Source organism: Salvelinus sp. IW2-2015, linkage group LG11, assembly GCF_002910315.2.
Source record: "Salvelinus sp. IW2-2015 linkage group LG11, ASM291031v2, whole genome shotgun sequence".
Lineage (NCBI taxonomy): Eukaryota > Metazoa > Chordata > Actinopteri > Salmoniformes > Salmonidae > Salvelinus > Salvelinus sp. IW2-2015.
Window position 1 is genome coordinate 8,760,464 of NC_036851.1, and position 23,882 is coordinate 8,784,345.

At 41.5% G+C, this 23,882-nt stretch overlaps 1 protein-coding gene and 1 long non-coding RNA gene across 5 annotated transcripts in view; one reads left to right on the forward strand and one right to left on the reverse strand.

Moving 5' to 3' along the window:
* Positions 1 to 6,251: 6,251 nt before the first annotated feature.
* Positions 6,252 to 7,739, forward strand: LOC139028362 (uncharacterized). Of its 3 annotated transcripts, XR_011480549.1 has the most exons (4): positions 6,252 to 6,334; positions 6,430 to 6,467; positions 6,987 to 7,077; positions 7,668 to 7,739. It is a non-coding gene; the product is annotated as an uncharacterized lncRNA (long non-coding RNA). The 3 variants fall into 3 exon arrangements; XR_011480550.1 differs by lacking the exon at positions 6,430 to 6,467 and having other exon boundaries at positions 6,275 to 6,346; positions 6,996 to 7,077; XR_011480551.1 differs by lacking the exons at positions 6,252 to 6,334; positions 6,430 to 6,467 and adding an exon at positions 6,709 to 6,748.
* LOC111969743 (chemokine-like protein TAFA-2) overlaps positions 7,664 to 23,882 on the reverse strand; it is a 197,490-nt gene continuing 181,271 nt past the window's right edge. For both annotated transcript variants that reach the window (XM_023995983.3, XM_023995982.3), the window contains exon 5: positions 7,664 to 7,933. In XM_023995983.3, the coding sequence (XP_023851751.1) occupies positions 7,922 to 7,933 (12 nt within the window). In that variant the 3' untranslated portion in view covers positions 7,664 to 7,921. The remainder of the gene's footprint in view (positions 7,934 to 23,882) is intronic.

Consider the following 23,882-nt stretch of genomic DNA (forward strand, 5'->3'; position numbering starts at 1 on the left):
TCATGAGATACTCTACCTCAGGCGAGTAAAACCTTGAGACTTCCTTAGATGTTGCGCACCAGCTGTTATAAAAATACATAGCCCGCCGCCCCTTGTCTTACCAGATGCCTCTGTTCTGTCCTGCCGATACAGCGTATAACCAGCCAGCTGTATGTTGACAATGTCATCGTTCAGCCAAGACTCCGTGAAGCATAAGATATTATAGTGTTTAATCTTCCGCGTAAGTCATCGATTTTATTTTCCCAAGATTGCACATTTGCTAGCAGAATGTAAGTAAGTGGGGGTTTATTCGATTGCCTACGAATTCTCAGAAGGAAGCCCACCCTCTGGCTCCTTTTTCTCCCCGCCTTCTCTTCAGGAAAATGGCGGGGATCTGGGCCTGTTCCCGGGGAAGCAGTATAACATTCATGACGGGCTCGTCGGAAACGTTAAAGGAAAAAAATTATTCTACCAGTCCATGCTGAGTAATCGCAGTCCTGATGTCCAGAAGTTATTTTTGGTCATAAGAGACGGTAGCAGCAACATTATGTGCAAAATGAGTTAAAGAATAAGTTACAAATAACGCAAAGAAACAAACAAAAAAACACAATTGGTTAGTAATACGTAAAACATCAGCCTTGTTCTCCAGTGCCATCTTAATTAACGGTAAATAAGTGAATTGCTTTCCCCCACAGTTAGCCAATATCATTGTTTAGAGTTATTTAGCAACTGCTTCTGCACACTTTTGTTAGCTACCGTTGCACTGCCAAGTTTAAGACTGGTCTCCAAAAATGGCGAGGTGTCAACTGTTGATTTTAATTTTTGAAATTGTAACTCACCTTCCATGTGTATTTACTTTACATGTGTATTGGGCTGATGAATGTACATGAAGAATACTGTTATAACAGTGATACTCCTGTAATAGGGGTAGATAGGGCCTAAGATAGTGCACAGTAAGCCTAAGACTCAAAGGTTGTGCTGTTAACAACCTACTAAGCGTTGCATCCCTAGATCTTCAACATATTAGGTGGGCGGCAAGTAGCCTTACGGTTAAGAGTGTTGGGCCAGTAACCAAAAGGTTGCTGGTTTGAGTCCCTGAGCTGACTAGGTGATATCTGTCGATGTGCTTTGGGCTAGGCACTTTACTACTCCTGTAAGTCGTTCTGGATAAGAGCGTCTGCTGAATGACTGAAAATGTCGATATTTTCCAGGGGTTTTAAATTATTTTCCAATCGTTCCGAACAGAACCGCACATTTTTTCATTCTATCCCAGTGTTCCAACCAGCATAATAAAGTTCTGAACCGGTTCAAACCCCCAAAAATGTAGTGGTTCATACAGTTCCTTTTCGTTCATTTTTTAACCTGTGAAATCAAAATTTTTACATTTAGCTCATTATTTTACCCCACCAATTAGCACGGATAGAGCAGCTGGCAATGGAACGGGTAAGCTAGTTGTTTACATATTTAATTGGTCAGAGATGATGCGACTGACATTTCACAGGTGGGGAGAGAGCAAACGAGGGGAAGAGCTGATTCTTCATGACATGATGTGAATTGGAATGTATTTAGGCTATTACTAGCATTATAACATTGCAGAATTATATACTATTTTTGTAACAAAAAATAACATTATTTACCGGTTCTCAAGATTTGAAAATAGCGGTTCTGTTCCGGAACACTAGAGATCACTTTAGTTCCTGGTTCCGTTTCTCTTCCTTGAAAAATGTTGTTCTTTTCCGGTTTTCGGTTCTGTTCCCTGAACCGGTTCCAACCCCCAAAGCAGTAAGCACCACACCACAACCCCTGCATATTACACATTTTACCATTTGGACATCCTTAAAAAATACCCTTAAAGAAAATCCATTCATGGTAAAAGCTCACTAAATACTTCCGCAATAGAGAATATGGCATGAATAAAGTCTTCTGGATATCATAAGGTGAATGCACCAATTTGTAAGTCGCTCTGGATAAGAGCGTCTGCTAAATGACTTAAAATGTAAATGTAAATGTTCTCTCCCCTCGTCAGAAGTTTTTGCATCATTGTGATCTGAGACTGTCATCAAATGCTTGGTCATTTTTCTTCTGTGGCACACGTTTCTGTCCTAAGGTTTGCTACTTGAGAACTTGGAGCATCTCTTCGAAATGTCAAGAACATTCTTCGATTCATGCTGTGGTTTCAAAACACCCTGAAATGATTTCTTGCTCTCAAACTTTGTTGAAAGCCTTTTCTGCCCAGATATGCAAAACCCGGAGGATTCATGTCTGAAGAAGCCTTTCATATGTTAATAGAATATTAGAGCGCATAAAGGTGAATCACTGAAGGATTTTGTTTTAATACGTCCGGGGCATCACACTGCACAAAGGTTAATTCTCCTATCCATGGGTAGATTCACATCATGGTTTGTAGATTGAAAAGGGCCTTTCTCTGGGATCGGTTTCATGTGTTCTCTTCTCTTCTATCGAGCGCCACAGTGTATTGTCGTCTGATTAATCTTAATGAATTATGCAAATCGCCTTTATCTCAAATGATTTAGGAATGTTTTTGTATTGTTTTATTAATGCACTTTTTTACTCTGTATTATCACGTAGCCCTTCTCTGAGGCGTTCAGTGTTTGTTATTCATTGCAAGCTCTTTATTAAATCCTTGTTGGTCTCTGGCGTATTGCATGCTGGAATGAGAAATTAGTCATTACTGTAATTTAATGATTTCTAACCAAACAAGAGGCAACCTGGATCGCTAACCGCATCACCCCGTATCACTCTATTCCCCGCAGTCTGGTATTTGGGAGCATGTCTCTCCTAAAATGTATACTTAATTAATTGCGTTCATTATCAGGAGCATCCTGAGTTGAATATACTATTTTAATTACAGCAGAGAATTGACAGACAAAATATTAAACGCCCTGAGTAAAGCACCGGCCTGATGAGAGTCTCTGGAAACCACGTTCATTGTGTTGCATTATGATGAAGGGATTTTTGGTTTACTTAAATACCAGTAGGTTTACTATAAAAGGTCACGTGAAGTAAGGTAAAATACACTGTGTGTTTCTCTTCACACTGACTAAATGACTTTTCTTGAGCTACTTTAAGCAACAGCTCACATAACTCGTTCATTTAAAGCGATCACTGAAACAGTGAATTGCAAAATGTCTCAAAGAACCTATTTAACTTCCAGTGCCATTTTTATGTAGGTGAATAATTAGGATTATTAAGATTAAATGAGTGTCAACAGACAATTGTCTGGCCGTGGCGATGGTAGAGGCCTCACTCCCCCCTATCTGAGATACCTACTGCAGCCCTCATCCTCCACATACAACACCCGTTCTGCCAGTCACATTCTGTTAAAGTTCCCCAAAGCACACACATCCTTGGGTCGCTCGTCCTTTCAGTTTGCTGCAGCAAGCGACTGGAACGAGCTGCAAAAAACACTCAAACTGGACCTTTTTATCTCAATCTCTTCTTTCAAAGACTCAATCATGGACACTCTTACTAACAATTGTGGCTGCTTCGCGTGATCTATTGCCCTTCTTGCCCTTTGTGCTGTTGCCTGTGCCCAATAATGGTTGTACCATGTATTGTGCTGCTACCATGTTGTGCTGCTGTCATGTTGTGTCGCTACCATGTTGTTGTCATGTTGTGTTTCTGCCATGCTGTGTTTTCATGTGTTGCTGCCATGCTATGTTGTTGTCTTAGGTCTCTCTTTATGTAGAGTTGTGGTGTCTCTCTTGTCGTGATGTGTTTTGCCCTATAATTTTTTTGTATAGAAAGATATCTAGCTTCCACTCTAAAGTGTAGGTATTTTAAAAGTTTATTCTCTCTAAGGATGTTATTCCTCACCACTGAACCTTCACTGAGCAGTAATATCTAAATGCACCATCCCACCACTCCAACACCTACAGCTGTTGCACAAGTCAATTTACACTTCATCAAATATGTCCCTGATGTATCCGACAATACGGCATCTGTAATGAATTTGATAAACACATACATACATTAATTTCCATAAATACGGTCACCAATGCATGCTCATGAACCATCTGTGAATAACAGATATATGATATTCATGTCTCAATTATCCTTATCATTACAGCAGAAGCAGCACCCCAAATTATAAGGTTACATATCCTAACATTACAGGGTCTGCTGGCGTTAGGTAAACCATAGGAGAATAATCAGCACAGCTCCACCTGTGTCCTCCGTATATCTGTTCTTCCTGTGAGATGCCTGCTTGTCTCTAACCTGTGTTTGGTTTACACAGGGAGGGGAATGGAGCTGCATGTTGATAAGGATATCAGAAATGATAATGGCAGTATATATCGGTGTGGAAATGGAAGAATGTGCTATTCACCCTTGCCCCCCACAGATTATGGCTGTAGCACAAACAGTCAGACGGTACAGCAGGCAGGACTGAGGCTGAGGATGACAAATCCTGCCCCACTTGGTTCCACCCCCTGCTCAAGACTGTGCGTCCTGAATTCCATAGCCGGTTAATTTTCTTTAAGGTTTTAATGACATGCACTACGAATTTTAGGAAGCCGCCTGTGAGAAATCCCAACAGGAAATCGCTCAGAATGCTAAAGCATCTTTGTGCAAACGGGCTTTTGTTTATCAACTTTGGAAGAAGGCAGGGTAATGGGGACTACAAATGACCATTTTAGTTGGTTGCCCTTTATGACAGTAAAGGTGTACTAGTACTACTGCACTGTGGGTCGCTCAAGCAGCAGGACCAGATTTCCTGTTTACTATTTTACAGCAAAATATCAGCAACAACAAAAAAATATGTTTTATTATTATTTTAAATTGCCATGCACATTTCATCATAAAAGGGGGGGGGGGGGGGGGGGGGGGCAGAGTGCCATTTATAGTCTAATCCTGTCCATGAATTACTTGCTGGGTATAGAAATCAAAATACTGGGTTGATGGTACAGCATATAAACAGAAAATTATAATTTGGATCCATCTCTGGATTTGGCATTGTTGAAATCAGAGCTCTTTGATGAACACAACTCCAAATTAATTCTGAGTGCTTTTCCCCTTCAATTATTCCACTATTTGCAGGACTGACTAATTGTAAATTAGTTCCAGTGTGGATCCTTGGAAAATTATATTATGCTAATAGCATTACCCTTGCCTTACACAAGACATGTCCCACGGAGGCTGTCTGGGACTGTGACACCGATGTAAACAGGATTTTTTTGGTTACACCATCTGAATATAAATCATGTAATCTAAGGGAATGAATGCATAACGCTGACCTCTGTGACAGTTCATGGTTTCCCAAAGAATGAAAGGATTTGAGCGTTAGCAGTGGGAGATGTGCTATGACGTCAGTGCAGTAAGATTCAGTTTCACTGACATCTTCCCTTTCCAAGCAGTTCATGGTTTTCCATTCTGACCTTTGTGTTCAAAATGCATCATCAACCCTCATGACAGAACAACGTAAGAATGACCACTTTTAGTGTTGTTGTTATCCGGCCTCACAGTAAGTTGGACATACAGTACTGTGCTGATATAGCGCAAACAAGTGCCTGTAATGTGGCAGTTGTATGCACAATCCGGTGTTGAATTTCTTTCATTGTTATTTTGTCTGTACGTTATTTGGTTGTCTTGTAAAGGTGACGTTGGCGATTTCGTAAAATGTATTGAGTTGTAGAGACATTTGAAACTATGATACAAAACCAAACCCTTTCTCGATTCAGTGACATCCTTTTGACATAGGTTTATTGAGATAATACTGACACTTTTACTCAATGTTGGTCACCAGGCTTTTAAAAACAGATATTAAAACAGTTGGAGTTCAGCTTATGTCATTTTAATTGGTTTGTTGAAACCATGGTGCCTTTAATTCAAGCACTGCAACATAGTAGTTAGTACTATCTTTCACTGTGGCATCTCCTTCGATGTCTCAAGTCTTCAAAAGCAGACCTGACAGTCCAACAGATTTACTAAAACCAAACACTTAATTCTTTAAAAAAAATCAAAAGCCTTAAAAAGAAGAGATGTCTGCTTCATACTGTTAAAAATAAATGGATATGCTTATAATCTAAATCTCGAACACAAACACTTTGTTTTGGAGTCATTGAGCTCTCTGTGGCAAAAAGAGGAAAAATATTTGAAAATGTCACGTCACATGTTTCGCATGAAGGTTTATCTTGCTTGCATAATCCACAGTTTTTGTTTTTACTGAATAAATACCTTGCAGGTTTGGATCTCCTACTGTAGCAGTTCATTGGAGGAAAAAACATAAACAATAATGGCTAGGAATTGGATCTGATCAGTAGTCCAGTAGTCTGGATAGGTGGTTCTATGGGATCTGATCAGTAGTCTGGATAGGTGGTTCTATGGGATCTGATCAGTAGTCCCCGTAGTCTGGATAGTGGTTCTATGGGATCTAGATGCAATAGTCCAGTAGTCTGGATAGGTGTTCTATGGGATCTGACAGTAGTCCAGTTGGTCTGGATAGGTGGTTCTATGGGATCTGATCAGTAGTCAGTGGTGATAGGGTGGTTCTATGGGATTGATCAGTAGCATATCTGGATAGTGGTTCTATGGGATCGTGATCAGTTCCAGTAGTCTGGATAGGTGGTTCTTATGGGATCTGATCAGTAGTGCAGTTTCTGGATAGGTGGTTCTATGGGATCTGATCATAGTCCGCTGGGATAGGTGGTTTCTATGGATCTGATCAGTAGTCCGTGTCTGGATAGGTGGTTCTATGGGTCATCAGTAGTCCAGTAGTCTGGATAGGTGGTTATATGGGATCTGATCAGTAGTCCTGATAGGTGGTTCTATGGATCTGATCATAGTCCAGCTAGTCTGGATAGGTGTTCTAATGGAATCTGAATCAGTAGTCCAGTTGTCTGGATAGGTGGTTCTATGGGATCTGAATCAGTAGTCTGGATAGGTGTTTCTGGGATCGATCAGTAGTCCAGTGTCTGGAATAGGTGGTTCTATGGGATCGTCAATCAGTAGTCCAGTAGTCTGGATAGTGGTTTATGGGATCTGATCAGTATCCGTAGTCTGGATAGGTGGTTCTATGGGATCTGATCAGTAGCTCATAGTCTGGATAGGTGTTTCTATGGGATCTGATCAGTAGTCCATGTTGGATAGGTGGTTCTATGGGATCTGATAGTACGCTGCCCGGTGACGTCCGGCTGTAGGTACTGATAGTGGTTCTATGGGATCTGATCATAGTCAGTGTACTGGTAGTGGTTTCTACTGGATCGATCAGTAAGTCCGAGTAGTCGGATAGGTGGTTCTATGGGATCTGATCAGTAAGTCCAGTGCGGATAGGTGGTTCTATGGGATCTGATCAGTAGATCCATTAGTCTGGATAGGTGGTTTATGGGATACTGATCATTAGTCCAGTAGTCTGGATAGGTGCTAAAGGGGGGGGGGGGGGACTATCATAATCCCAAGTTGGATTAGGTGGTCTATTAGAACTGATCCGTACCCAGTAGTCTGATAGGTGTTCATTGGATCCTGAATCATAGTCCCCCAGTGCTGTATAGGTGGCTTATGGGACTGATCAGAGCCATTAAGTTTGGATGGTTGTTCATGGGATCAGATCAGTAGTCCGTAGGTTCTGGGATAGGGTGTTTCTTAGGGATCTATCATTAGTCCAGTTTCTGATAGGTGGTTCTATGGGATTGATCAAGTAGTCTGATAGTGGTTCTATGGATCCTGATCAGTTGTCTGGATAGGTGGTTCTATGGGATCTGATCAGTAGTCCAGTAGTCTGGATAGGTGGTTCTATGGGATCTCCAAGTCAAGTCTCTGCTCTGCATCCATTCAGTGGAATTTCAGTGTTTCCTTTTTCCCCCTTATTGGTCCCTGGTTCCATCCCACAATCCTTCAATACAGTCTTCACATCCAAGAAGTCCCTGTGGTTTCTGTCAAGGAAGAGATGACTGATGCCAAGTCTTCAGATCCAGGACAGACAGCACTATCGTGTGACCTGTAAACAGGGGAGATAGCAGGATGTTAGTTAATACTAATGGACAACGCTACAGATTAAACTAGGATTTGGTGCTATTTATGACACATGGCAGAGTGTAAAAACCTCAGTCAATCTGACCCCGCTGCTGGACTACAAACCCATGATAAGAAGATTGAGTGATTAATTACACAACATGGATGGAGCGTTGTTTATTCCAAAAGGTCCATCTCTAAGTACTAGGCACCACACCACACTGTCTATTACTGTGTAAATCCATATCTGTCTTAATGTGTAGATCAATCTGCCAAACGTGCTGCATACACCAGGCTGTGTTTGAATCCCCAGCTGTCACGACCATCACCCACCTGTCCTAGGGTGTCCGAGTCAAATAGTGTAGTGTAGTGTATGTCAGAAGTGGTACAGTAGGTCTGGTAGGTCTTATATAATGAGATGTACTGTACACACGGTAATGGTGTAGATTGACTTCAAAACCTGACGCACATGATCCATTTTGACACCCTGCAAGCATAAGTATTTCACTGAATATTAATCCAAAGGGCCTTCACAAAGTACAGTAACTATGACATGTGCCATCTTTGCTGTTTTCATGGTCATAAAAGGAATGTTGTTAGTTGTCCTCTCTTTGGTGTTTTGCCCTTTAAGTAGAACACACATTTAGAGCCCTAGTTTAATTCAAAAATAGAATTATAGGTTCAGGGGTATGTCATAAATACTTTTGCTATTTTCACAATCGGAATATAGGCGCAGTAGCTGGCGGTGGTGTGAAAGGGCTGGTTTTTGATGAATAAACAAGTTGTGGGTGTGTCAAGGCTTGACTCCTCAATGGCCAATCAGAACATGCTCCATGGTTAAATATGTGGTTGCTTCAAGTTGTGTATTTACGGTCTTTTATGTATTGCGTTGTCATCAACTCCAATTCGAATGTTAGTCCGTTATAGCTTAGTTTGTTAAATAGCCTGCCTCATATTTGCTAAATTGTATGTTGAACATGTTTGCAGTACACATTGTTCTAATTGTATTGCTTCAATATGGAAATACATTGATAAACATAGGTTTTAGCAATCGCACTGATAAAGGGTCTAGGACTACTGTAAATTGCAATTGGGACATATACATGACAAACGTAGTCAATAAGCAAGATTAAATTCACTAGGCTATTGATAAGGCCTAAAAAGACAGTGTATAACTAATACAATTATAATGAAAATTAAACAACTTATTTTAAATAGGCTGTCTAAATACAGTTCCAGGCACCATAATTGCTCCCCATGGGCATATAATACAGACAGGGCAACTTAGACTATGGAGGGTTTTACGCACATCTAAACTTTTCTCTAGAGCTGGATAAAGATCCAATATGAAGAGAAAGGGGGAATGTCCACTCACAGTTATACTGCTCCCAAATGTAATGTTTTATCAACATCATGGAACCATTGTACAGATCATATTTGCACTTCTCTGGAAATAGCAGATGAAATTGCATTCGAGCAATATACAGTGCCTTCGGAAAGTATTCAGACCCCTTGACTTTTTTTCCACATTTTGTTACGTTACAGCCTTATTCTATATAGATTAAATTGTTTTTTTCCCCCCATCAATCTATACACAATACCCCATAATGACAAAGCAAAAAATGTTAAAAAAAAAAAAAAAACCTATACAAACCTGAAAAAATGATTTACATAAGTATTTATAAGTATAACTTTATTTGCCACATGCGCCGAATTACAAGTGTAGACTTTACCGTGAAATGCTTACATACAAGCCCTTCACCAACAGTGCCGTTCAAGGAGAAAATATTTACCAAGTAGGCTAAAATAAAAAGTTATAATAATAAGTAACACAATAAGAATAACAATAACGAGTCTATATACAGGGGGCACCGGTACCGAGTCAGTGTGCAGGAGTACAGACTTGTTGAGGTAATCTGTACATGTAGGTGGGGGCGAAGTGACTATGTATAGGAAACAAACAAACAGCGAGTAGCAGCAGTGTACAAGAGGGGGTAGGGGTCAATGTAAATTGTCCAGTGGTGATTTTTCTGAATTGTTTAGCAGTCTAATGGCCTGGGGGTAGAAGCTGTTGAGGAGCCTTTGGTCCTAGACTTGGCACTTGCCGTACGGTAGCAGAGAAAACAGTCTATAACTTGGGTGACTGGAGTCTCTGATAATTTTATGGGCTTTCCTCTGACACAGCCTATTATATAGGTTCTGGATGGCAGGAAGATTCGCCCCAGTGATGTACTGGGCCGGTCGCACTACCCTCTGTAGCGCCTTACGGTCAGATGCCGACCAGTTTCCATACCAGGCGGTGATGCAACCGGTCAGGATGCTCTCGATGGTGCAGCTGTAAAACCTTTTGAGGATCTGGGGGTCCATGCCAAATCTTTTCAGTCTCCCTGAGGGGGAAAAGGTTTTGTCGTGCCCTCTTCATGACTGTCTTGGTATGTTTGGACCATGATAGTTCGTTGGTGATGTGGACACCAAGGAACTTGAAACTCTCGACCCGCTTCACTACAGCCCTGTCAATGTAAATGGGGGCCTGTTCGGCCCTCCGCCTTTTCCTGTAGTCCACGATCAGCTCCTTTGTCTTGCTCATATTGAGGGAGAGGTTGTTGTCCTGGCACCACACTGGCAGTTCTCTGACCTCCTCCCTATAGGGCATCTCATCGTTGTCGGTGATCAGGCCAACCACTGTTGTGTCGTTAGCAAACTTAATGATGGTGTTGGAGTCGTGTTTGTCCACGCAGTCGTGGGTGAACAGGGAATACAGGAGGGGACTAAGTACACACCTCTGAGGGGCCCCAGTATTAAGGATCAGCGTGGCAGATGTGTTGTTGCCTACCCTTACCACCTGGGGGCGGCCTGTCAAGAAGTCCAGGATCCAGTTGCAGAGGGGGGTGTTTAGTCCCAGAGTCCTTAGCTTAGTGATGAGCTTCGTGGGCATTATGGTGTTGAACGCTGAGCTGCAGTCGATGAACAGCATTCTCCTTTTGTCCAGGTGAGAAAAGGCAGTGCGGAGTGTGATTGAGATTGTGTCATCTGTGGATCTGTTGGGGCGGTATGCGAATTGGAGTGGGTCTAGGGTGTCCGGGAGGATGCTGTTGATATGAGCCATGACCAGCCTTTCAAATTACTTCATGGCTACAGGCGGTAATCATTTAGGAAGGTTACCTTCGCTTCCTTGGGCACAGGGACTATGGTGGTCTGCTTGAAACATGTAGGTATTACAGACTCAGTCAGGGAGAGGTTGAAAATGTCAGTGAAGCCACTTGACAGTTGGTCCCCGCATGCTTTGAGTACACGTCCTGGTAATCCATCTGTCCCAGCGGCATTGTGAATATTGACCTGTTCCTCAATGCCATTGGATGAATCCCGGAACATATTCCAATCTGTGCTAGCAAAACAGTCCTGTAGTGTAGCATCCGCGTCATCTGACCACTTCCATATTGAGCGAGTCACTGGTACTTCCTGCTTTAGTTTTTGCTTGTAAGCTGGAATCAGGAGGATAGAATTGTGGTCAGATTTGCCAAATGGAGGGTCTCTGTTCTGCCGGTGCATGGAAAATCCCGCCAGCTCTATATTGTCCGTTTCTTCATTCAGCCACATCTCGGTGAAACATAAGATGTTACAGTTTTTAAATGTCCCGTTGGTCGGATAATCTTAATAGTAGGTCATCAATTTATTTTCTAACGATTGCACGTTAGCAAGGAGAATGGAAGGCACTGGGAGTTTACTCGCTCGCCTCTGGCTTCTCAGAAGGATCCCTGTTCTGCGTACCCTTTTCCGGCGTCTTCACGCAAAAGGCATGGATCTGGGCCTGTTCCAGTAAAAGCAGGATATCCTTCTCGTCGGACTCATTAGAGGAAAAAGTTTCCTCCAATCCGCAGTGAGTAATCTCTTTTCTGATGTCCAGAAGTTATTTTCGGTCATAAGAGACGGTTGTAGCAACATTATGCACACAATAAGTCAAAAAATAATTTACACAAAATGCCCAAAAAATTACTAAATTGCACAATTGGTTGGGAGAATGAAAAACGTCAGCCATGTTCTTCGGCGCCATCTTTATCAGACCCTTTACTCAGTAGTTTGTTGAAGAACCTTTGGCAGCAATTACAGCCTTGAGTCTTTTTGGGTATGATGCTACAAGCTTGGCACACCTGTATTTGGGGAGTTTCTCCCATTCTTTACTGCCGATCCTCTCAAGCTATGTCAGGTTGGAAAGGGAGCGTTGCTGCACAGCTATTTTCAGGTCTCTCCAGAGAAATTTGATCGGGTTCCAGTCCTGGCTCTGCATGGGCCACTGAAGGACATTCAGAGACTTGTCCCGAAGCCAGTACTGTGTTGTCTTGGCTGTGTGCTTAGGTGCGTTGTGCTGTTGGAAGGTGTTACGCACGCCTCTAAGAAGAGGGAACGCAACACCCTGCTACAACTCAACTCCCCGTGAAGTGAAAGAGGTATGGAACTGTAGGTGTGAGAAAGGACGACAAATGGCAGATTTGACCGTTTACTAGGACTTTATTCCTTTACACGGTAATATGGGGAAAAGGGGCTGGACGGAACCAAAGCAAAGAAAGTAAATGTCAAAGCCCCCCCCTCTCCTATCTAACCTGCCTACCCACTACTTACCTAACTTAGCACCACCTGGTGCACTAACCAAAATACAGGGGGTGGTCCGCCCAGGTCTTACCTAGTGTGCCTAGACATTGAATATACTACGGGTATATGTATGCCCGCGGGCCTCTTGCCTAAGCACTCCCTAGGTGCCTTCCCCTTCCCTCGTGGGAACAAATGAAACAGAATATCAAACAATTACTCAAACAAACTAATAAACAAAGGACATCAAATAAGCTCTAGCTGAGCAACAATCTCACACAGAACATACCAACTGCTCCCAGCAACAACTAACACAGTACATACCAACGACCAACATGCTACAACCCTCAGCCATCAACCTCCTATCTCAGCAATGATCTATATAACATTCAATCTCTCCAGCAATGATCTCAGCCAGCAATGATCTCAGCCAGCAATGATCTCAGCCAGCAATGATCTCAGCCAGCAATGATCTCAGCCAGCAATGATCTCAGCCAGCAATGATCTCAGCCTGCCTATGATCTCTCTCTTCTGAACAACAGAACACTGGCTTTTATAGCTTCTGAAGGCATTGGTAATTAGAGACAGCTGCATCTTGACGAGGGGGCGGGGTCAGCTCTCCAATCATCAATTGGGGCCGACCAATCAGCTGCTTGGGGAGAATTTCAGGAAGCCATCTCCTGAAACACACACACTCAAATACAAACTACAACACAGAAACTGGGGAACGTAACAGAAGGTGAACCTTCACCCCAGTCTAAGGTCCTGAGTGCTCTGGAGCAGGTTTTCATGAAGGAACTCTCTGTACTTTGCTCCGTTAATCTTTGCCTCGATCCTGACTAGTCTCCCTGTTCCTGCCGCTGAACATCATCCCCACACCATGCTTCACCATAGAGATGGTGTCAAGTTTCCTTCAGACGTGACGCTTGGCATTCAGGCCAAAGAGTTCAATCTTGGTTTCATCAGACCAGAGAATCTTGTTTCTCAGGGTTTTTGGCAAACTTTAAGCAGGCATTCATTTGCCTTTTACTGAGGAGTGGCTTCCGTCTGGCCACTCTATCACAAAGACCTAATTGGTGGAGTGCTAGAAAGATGGTTGTCCTTCTGGAAGGTTCTCCCATCTCCACAGAGGAACTCTGGAGCTCTATCAGAGTGACCATCGGGTTCTTGGTCACCTCCCTGACCAAGGCCCTTCCCCCCCGATTGCTCAGATTGACTGGGCGGCCAGCTCTAGGAAAAGTCTTGGTGGTTCCAAACTTCTTCCATTTAAGAATGATGAAGGCCACTGTGTTTTTGGGACCTTGGATGCTGCAAATATTTTTTGGTAATCTTCCCCAGATCTGTGGCTTGACACAATCCTGTCTCGGAGCTCAACGGACAATTTCTTCGACCTCATGGGTTGGTTTTTGCTCTGACATGCACTGTCAACTGTGGGACCTTATATAGACAGGTGTGTGCCTTTCCAAATCATGTCCAATCAATTGAATTTACCACAATTTCGAGTCTCATAGCAAAAGGTCTGAATACTTATGTAAAGTAAATAAGGTATTTCTGTTTTGCAGTACATTCCTAAACTGCTTTCACTTGTCATTATGGGGCATTGCGTGTGGATTGATGAGAAAAAACAATAATGTAATACATTTTTGAATACGGCTGTAACGTAACATAATGTGGAAAAAGTGAAGGGGTCTGAATACTCTCCGAAGGCACTGTACATTCTGAACATAAACCAATGGATGGTGAATCTTTCTAATAAAACTTTGTTTTTTAATAAAATTAAACAAAAAACAATCAATTTGTGTTTTAAAAAAACAATATTTCTAAATAGGATTGGGTCAGAAGCATGATATTATAAATCACATCTTCAGCAGGAGGCATGGATGTTTGTCCTATCCATTGAAGGTTTATTAAAGAGTATACAGTAAGCCTACAATAGGCCTAGTTACAACAAACATTGACTTCAACATGGAAATAATTATCTGCACACATTGCATTCACATTTCGAAAATTCACTGTGTGTTTGAGCCATTGACAATTGGACATTGCCCAAACGTTATAATAAGATTAGTTTACCATCGCCATTGATATGATCTGTTTGTGACTTTGCCACATGAAAGATAAACAAACGAACAGGGAAATATAGCCTAGACTACAAGCGGATTCAACACCAAGGAAAAACAATAATTAGTCTATCGTAATAACTTGATGTTCCTAAACATTTCCGCTAAAACCAGCTTTTGGTAAGTCTTAAATATCGCCAGTAGTGCTGCTTGAAATTGACACATTGGTGTATGTTTTTAATGACACGCTTTAAATATTTCCACCCTCCCACCTCAGCGCAAGCAAGCTGATACAAGACAGGTAAATTACCAACCCTGGTGTTAGAGCTGGAACATGCCAGTGCGCCAGTGTTTACATGACAACATTACAAACTATCATGCGTTTGCCACTAGCGCCGCCTTAACAGCAGCTGAAACTAGAGCCCCTAGTATACATCATTATAAGTGGGGCTTGTTATCAGAGAGTGGCACACACATGCATAGGTGTTCCTATTTGTGTCTGGGCACCTATTAGTGTCATTTAATTACCGAGTGGCAGGGGCTCCACGGTCTTGGCCTGGAAAGCGCCACAGTGTCAGGTAACATGAGGTGTCAGTGCCCCACAGCACACAGTTCCAAGGTATGCCTCATCCCAGTCGGCCCATGAAGGGTCTCACTCTCTAACAGATTTCACACACACAAACATCTAACAACTAGAAATACATTGGCCTGTAATTTTGTGTTCACGGGCACTGAAACCGGGAACATAAGACTCAGCCCTCGCTGTTTCAGGAGGCACAGTTTAATCTTCACATGGCAGTGACACTCGTCAGGATGCTGGTTGTGTGTGTATGTGCGTGTGGAGAGGAGTGACTGTGTGGTTTGGTTCCATTCCAGGACACTGCGTGAAGTCTTCAAACAGAAGAGGCTCAATGCGTACAAGCCAGCAGGTTCTCCAGTCTCACCATTAGCTACACCACAGATTGGCAAAGCATGTATCTTACAGTACGAAGCCACTAGAATAATTAAATGCCAACAAAGTGGATAAGTCCTGACTTACCCATAACGAGTAACCAGACCCATATGACAACAAAAGGTGTTGCATATTCTTGTTATATTGCTATGCTGCTCCATATTGGAATTCTATTTATATCCACGCAATATGTGATCAGATGTAAACACCTAGAGAATCATATAATGAAAAACAATTTGCATGCTAGTCATGTGAGAGCAGTTTTGGGTGCTGATATGAGGGTTTTGTGGAGGAGACCGGGGTTACCAGTGGGCGAACCACACGAATGGAAAGAAGAACAAAGGAGGTTTTGATGCTTAAGCTGTGTAGGCTTATAAAGGGATAAAAGACCACACTTGACTAGTCAGGCTCAAACTAACCCGATTCAAAGCTTCACGGACAAACAAACAAATGCTTACCACTGATAAAGAAGCACAATCTTTGTTATTTTGATTTTGTTCTCTACTTATTGACTGTACGGATTTCATAATCTTTTAGAGGTTCTAGGCAGTGAAATACAGTAAATTATTGGCTTGCCTACAGAAAGTGTCTTGTCTATCTGTGAAAGCTGTAAAAGAGTCATCAAAAGGTGGAGGGTCTCATTCCACTGTCTTTACTGGTGCCCTAAAAGCCCAAACTGCAGAGTCAATCTCAGATTTCAGACAGAGCCTAATGGGCCTTAAGAAACAGATCAATGATCGATATAATGATTTAGGGCATCTTTCAGGCGATATATTGACTCCTTCGGTATTGATGGAAATACCAGATGGTATCTTTTATCTCCCAAACTATTAAAAGGATGTATATCAGCCATACTCAAAAGGCAGATGGCTAATTGTTATTTTGGGGGGGACTCAGTCAGGCTTTTGAAATGTGGTAGTGCATAGGCAGTTATCCTCTTGGAATGTCATTGACTGACAGACATTAGAAAGCTATTTATAACCTGTCAGAAATGTCCAGTTGATCAGTTAGCCCATGTTAGCTAGCAGGTAAGTTCAGCTAACCAGCTATCTACATCTTGTACTTATCATGGCCAGATCATGTGCCCATGGGCCTTGAACCCCAGCGAGCCCCCATTGATTTTGTTGAGTCACTCAGGTATCATATGAACACAGATAAGATATGGCAAAATGTGTAGAATTGCAGGAAATTAGCTTTAAAACGGCAGAATTTTCATTCCGTCCCATTGCAAAATCTGTAGAATTGCAGGAAATAAGCTTTAAAACTGCTAAATGTTCTCTAGACCAACAAGAGGGGTGTGACATTATTTTAAAAGTTTGGGGTCCCATGGGTCGTGATTTGGGGGTTTGTTACTACGCCGATAAATTACAATATCCATCTGGACCGTTGCCAATTTGTGTGACCAGACCTTCTCAAATAGTAGTATCCCTACTGTATATTATATAGAGTCTATAGGTTACCAGTGTTTCTACATGGTGTATGGGTGGGGGTCCATTTACAGCAGCCAATACAACAGTGAATTGTTATGTACTGACAATGTGTCAACAACAAAAAAGTTTCACTAACACAGACAGCTTAAAACCTCTTAAGGATCGGACCCTTTTTTAAAATTTTTGCCTAAATAGACATTCCCAAATCTAATTAAATTGCTATTAGAGGCACATTGTCTGTGGTAAAAATGAAATGGAAAAGCTCATTTGTGTAAATGTTTGGTCTGAAATTGTTTTGAAAGGAGGATATGATTTCACACAGCTTTACATATTGAATCATACACATTACTTTGGGCCCACATTTACATTGCCATTGCCATGATATCTTGTAATGGGATACATGAAACTGTTAGCAAACTTTACACTCGAACCCTCAGCACTTAAAGGAAGAAAAATATGATGTGAAATGCATCATACCAGCTGTATTTCTGCTGTATTTTGAAAGATAAATATACTGAAAACTTGATTGCTGACATAGAAAACATTTTGGAACTATATCAACAATGGACTAATGAAATAAATACTAAAATATCATTTTTGGTTTTCCTTTAACCCTCTCAAACCTGTAAAATGTATTTTCTTTATCAAACTACAATAGGATTTGATTGACACAGTGGGATTGACATAGTAGTATCTGCACTAGCATTGAGTTCTCAACCCCGTAACATCACGTGTGGCAAGGCTTACAATGAATAAAAAGTAAACTCTTACATGACAGTGTACCTACTGTATACAAACAACGACCATGGGTCCTAAGGTCCCGGATTCATTCAAGCTATTCCACTCAGCTCTTAGTCCAAACACAGTAAGCCCTTTGTATAGGTCTTATACAACCTTACATCTTCTCATCACCAACATCCAGGTAATTATTTCTAAAAGTAACATAATTAATATCTTCCTGAGAATTGGCTCTGTGCACCGCTTGTTAGGTGTGATGTGTGTTGATTGATATGATGTGAAAGCGGGGGTGGGGGTATGACTCATGACATTACTGACAGGCTTCTAACACCTGCACTCTTAGAAAAAGGTGCTATGTAGAACCATACAGGGTTCTTTGGTTTGTCCTCATAGGGGAGCCCTTTTTGGTGCTAGGTAGAACCCTTTGCAGACAGTTCTACCTAAAACCCTATATGTAGGGTTCTTCATAGAACCCCCTGTATATGGTTCTACCTAGAACCCTCTATGAAGGGTTTTAACAATAACATTTTTATCATCTAAAGGTTCTTCCTAGAACCCTCTATGAACAGTTCCACAAGCGTTATTAACCTTTACAATTAAATTATTTATGGCAATATATTATATACAGTACCAGTCAAAAGTTTGGACACACCTACTCATTCAAGGGTTTTTCTTTATTTGTACTATTTTCTACATTGTACAATAAAAGTGAAGACATCAAAACTATGAAATAACACATATGGATTCATGTAGTAACCCAAAAAGTGTTAAACAAATCAAAATATATGTTATATTTGAGATTCTTCAAGGTAGCCACCCTTTGCCTTGATGACAGCTTTGCATACTCTTGGCATTCTCTCAACCAGCTTCATGGGGTTGTCACCTGGAATGCATTTTAATTAACAAGTGTGCCTTGTAAAAAGTTAATTTGTTTGAGCCAATCAGTTGTGTTGTGACAAAGTGTGACAAGGTAGGGATGGTATACAGAATATTTATTTTTATTTGGTAAAAGACCAAGTCCATATTATGGCAAGAACAGCTCAAGTATGCAAAGGGAAACGACAGTTCATCATTACTTTAAGACATGAAGGTCAGTCAATCCGGGAAAATGTCAAGAAAAATGTCAAGAACTTTCAAAGTTTCTTGAAGTGCAGTGGCAAAAACCATCAAGCGCTATGATGGAACTGGCTCTCATGAGAACTGCCACAGGAAAGGAAGACCCATGGTTACCTCTGCTGCAGAGGATAAGTTCATTAGCGTTAAGTTACTAGCTATAGTTACTAGCCTCAGAAACTGCAGGCCAAATAAATGCTTCACAGTGTTCAAGTAACAGACACATCACAACATCAACTGTTCAAAGGAGACAGCGTGAATCAGGCCATGGTTGAATTGCTGCAAAGAAACCACCACTAAAGGACACCAATAAGAAGAAGATACTTGCTTGGGCCAAGAAACACAAGCAATGGACATTAGACCGGTGGAAATATGTCCTTTGGTCTGATGAGTCCAAAAGTGAGATTTTTGGTTCCAACCGCCGTGTTTTTGTGAGATGCAGAGTAAGTGAACGGATGATCTCAGCATGTGTGGTTACCACTGTGAAGTATGGAGGAGGAGGTGTGATGTTGTGAGGGTGCTTTGCTGGTGACACTGTTGGTGATTTATTTTGAACTCAAGGCACACTTAACCAGCATGTCTACCACAGCATTCTGCAGCGATACGCCATCTGGTTTGCGCTTAGTGGGACTATAGTTTGTTTTTCAACATGATAATGACCCAAAACACACCTCCAGACTGTGTAAGGGCTATTTGACCAAGAAGGAGAGTGATGGAGTGCTACATCAGTTGAACTGGCCACCACAGTCACCCAACCTCAATCCAATTGAGATGTTTCGGGATGAGTTGGACTGCAGAGTGAAGGAAAAGCAGCCAACAAGTGCTCAATATATGTGGGAACTCCTTCAAGACTGTTCGAAAAAGCATTCCTCATGAAGCTAGTTGTTAGAATGAAAAGCGTGTGTAAAGCTGTCATCAACGCAAAGGGTGGCTACTTTGAAGAATCTGAAATATAACATATATATGGATTTGGTTAACACTTTTTTGGTTTTGATGCCTTCCCTACTATTTTACAATGTACAAAATAGTAAAATAAAGAAAAACCCTTGAATGAGTAGGTGTGTCCAAACTTTGACCTTTTCTGTATATCATAAGTCATTTCGTTGAGGGCCTAGTTATACCCAGTGCTTAATTTGAGCCAGATCCTGCTGGAACAGGATCCGGCACCTCTCAGTTTTGGACTGTTTTGTTCCAGAACTTATTTGTCAGGAATCGGTACCTCTCGTGCAATGTAAAAATCACATAACTAGATTGAAATTCCCTTTCTATGATCTCTCCCCTTCTGCTCTGATAGACATGAGCCTGCAACTTTCATCTCTTCAGCATTGCACTTCATCATTTATTTCCTAATAGAATCATAGTTTCGCAAAGGGTTCTGGAGGAGCTGCCAAAGTTATAGAGCCACAGTACTGCTGTCTGTTCTGAAAGAACAGTGGCAAAAAAAAATACCACAGAGGATCGATGGCTTATTTTACAAATAGCCTAGCTGTGGAGTGTAGTCCGATAACAAGGCATAGCCTACAGTCGGAAACACTCGGCAATCTGTCAGTGAACAAACAGCATGCAGACAAAACTGGCTATTCGCAGTATTTCAAATAGCCTTCAATCGTGGGAAAACAAAGGTTGGAAAGCAAATGGCTCCTGCTGAAAAGAGAAGACTCTAATATGTCAGCTGTAGGCTACCAAAATATTTGATCACCTTCCAAATATTGTTTTACAAAGTAAAACAAGAAAGAGGCTTTTCGAATGAGAGCATAGGCCATCACCAGCAAGTGAGCTGCGCATCAATGGGAGAGTCAGTGAAACTGTAAAAAGAAAAATGAGGACTATCATTTCCTCTTCATATTGTAGCATACAATATGTGTTCTCCACACACCTAGCCTAGGCTAATGATGGATTCAAGACAAGGTTGTTTTCATTGATCTCAGATTCTCAGTCAGCGTCAAAGTAGTGTGTCATTTCGATCATTTGTGCAGTATTATGGTGCTTTCAAGACAACTGGGAACTCCGAATTCTTGGGGGGAATTATGACGTCAGTGATCTTCAGGTTGGAAAGTCTGAGCTCTAGAAAGAGGCCAGAGTTCCTCACTTGGAATTCCGAATTGGATGACCGTTCAAAAAATAATAATCCCAGTCGGAGCTCGTTTTGTCACGATTTCCCAGTTGTCTTGAACGCACTGAAGTCAGAAGTCAGAGATTTCCCAGCTCAGAGTTCCCAGTTGAATGCGGCATTAAAACAGATTATGCCAAGTCTCCAGTCATGTAAAATTAATGAAATGCGTTTATAAAAAGCCCAAAATTTACCAGACCCTAGGCCACAAAAAATGTTTCCCATGTTTGCAACTTCTGTAAGTGCCTCTACTCGTCTATGCCACTAAGCAAATGCGATGCTATATATTCAAAGCTTTATTATAGAGGTGATATTTTTTTCTCATGCGTTCCGTTACCTCAGGGCTCCCCAGGTCACCCCACTCTTGCTCTCACTTTTTGTTCTGGCACTTCCCGATTTACAAAATAAGCACTGGTTAAACCCTAACACAGCTGTGTTAGGAAACCCCTGGTTTACAGGTCACATCAGGCATGCGAGACCAATTATACTGACTTGCAAAGTTATTTGTAATTCCTATTGGAATCCAGCCTGAGTTATGATATTCAACAAGAGGAATCACCCGCATCATGAATTCAGAATCACTGCCAGAATAGGGAGGGTTGAATAATGAGACAACCTCAACGATCTAAATTGGAACAACCATCCCAATAAGCGGTGCAATAAGTCTGGCTACTAACAGATTGGTCTAGTTTTATTTAAAGTATTTTATTTATCTTTGTGTAGCATAAAAAGTTTTTCACAATTCCTGACATTTAATCCTAGTAAAAATGTCCTGTCTTAGGTCAGTTAGGATCACCACTTTATTTTAAGAATGTGAAATGTCAGAAAAAAGTAGAGAGAATGATTTATTTCAGCTTTTATTTATCACATGCACAGTGGGTCATAAGTTTACATACACTCAATTAGTATTTGGTAGCATTGCCTTTAAATTGTTTAACTTGGGTCAAATGTTTCGTGTAGCCTTCCACAAGCTTCCCACAATAAGTTGGGTGAATATTGGCCCATTCCTCCTGACAGAGCTGGGGTAACTGAGTCGGGTTTATAGGCCTCCTTTGCTCACACACGCTTTTTCAGTTCTGCCCACACATTTTCTATGGGATTGAGGTCAGGGCTTTGTGATGGCCACTCCAATACCTTGACTTTGTTGTCCTTAAGCCATTTTGCCACAACTTTGGAAGTATGCTTGGGGTCATTGTCCATTTGGAAGACCCAYTTGCGACCAAGCTTTAACTTCCTGACTGATGTCTTGAGATGTTGCTTCAATATATCCACATAATTTTCCGTCCTCATGATGCCATCTATTTTGTGAAGTGCACCAGTCTCTCCTGCAGTAAAGCACCCCCACAAAATGATGCTGCCACCCCTGTGCTTCACGGTTGGGATGGTGTTATTCGGCTTGCAAGCCTCCCCCTTTTTCCTCCAAACATAACAATGGTAATTATGGCCAAACAGTTCTATTTTTGTTTCATCAGACCAGAGGACATTTCTCCAAAAAGTACGATCTTTGTTACAAACCGTAGTCTGGCTTTTTTATGGCGGTTTTGGAGTAGTGGATTCTTACTTGCTGAGCGGCCTTTCAGGTTATGTCGATATAGGACTCGTTTTACTGTGGATATAGATATTTTTGTACCGCTTTCCTACAGCATCTTCACAAGGTCCTTTGCTGTTGTTCTGGGATTGATTTGCACTTTTCGCACCAAAGTACATTCATCTCTAGGAGACAGAACGTGTCTCCTTCCTGAGCAGTATGATGGCTGCATGGGCCCATGGTGTTTATACTTGCGTACTATTGTTTGTACAGATGAACGTTGTACCTTCAGGCGTTTGGAAATTTCTCAAAAGGATGAACCAGACATGTGGAGGTCTACAAACATTTTTCTGAGGTCTTGGCTGATTTCTTTTGATTTTCCAAAGATGCACTGAGTTTGAAGGTATACCTTGAAATACATCCACAGGTACACCTCCAATTGACTCAAATTATGTCAATTAGCCTATCAGAAGCTTCTGAAGCCATGACATGATTTCCAAGCTGTTTAAAGGCACAATCAACTTCTTACCCACTGGAATTGTGATACAGTGAATTATAAGTGAAATAATCTGGCTGTAAACAATTGTTGGAACAATGACTTGTGTCATGCACAAAGTAAATGTCCTAACCAACTCGCCAAAACTATAGTTTGTTAACAATACATTTGTGGAGTGGTTGAAAAACAAGTTTTAATTTCTCCAACCTAAGTGTATGTAAACTAATTGACGTCAAATGTTTTTTTGTTTTTTTGCATAATTCTCCTAACCTGCTACATGAATTACCATAATCTGCTGGGTAAGTTCACCTAAACCTGCTATGAAAAGTAAATTATTACAAAAAGCACTATCCCTCAAAATGTCGTTCATTTGCACAATGTCTCTCATTCACATTGGCTTACATTTGCAAACTCACCAAAAATGACATTCGGTAGATACTACCTATACTTGTATGACTTTATGAGCTAGATTGCCTGTCTTTGCAATTAGTTGATTTTCGTTTGTGCTCGTTAGCATATTTAGCTAGCAAGCTCTATGGAAATGCACTAGTACTTGTGCTAATTTTGTTAGCATTCTATATAGTAATAGACGCCCAATGGGCTTTTTTTGCGTTTTAAGCGCCTCATTGTGTACTAAAACGGTAATACCTTAATTCTGTGGATGAGAAAAGGACGGTATGACGATGTGAAAATCTAGATACCTCCCAACCCTAGTACTGTAGCAGCCACCTGCACCCCAGGCCGCATGCCTCTATGCCTGCCTGCCTCTCTGCCTCCCTCTTTGATAGAGAAGAGGTATACATTATTAACTTGGCTAAAATAAAAAGGTCTGCCTCGTCCAAGCCCTCAGCACAATGAATAATGGAGAAGGCAGCTCAAGTACAGGTGTTTGGTGAGTCAAACACTGGGCCGTGATGGATGGCT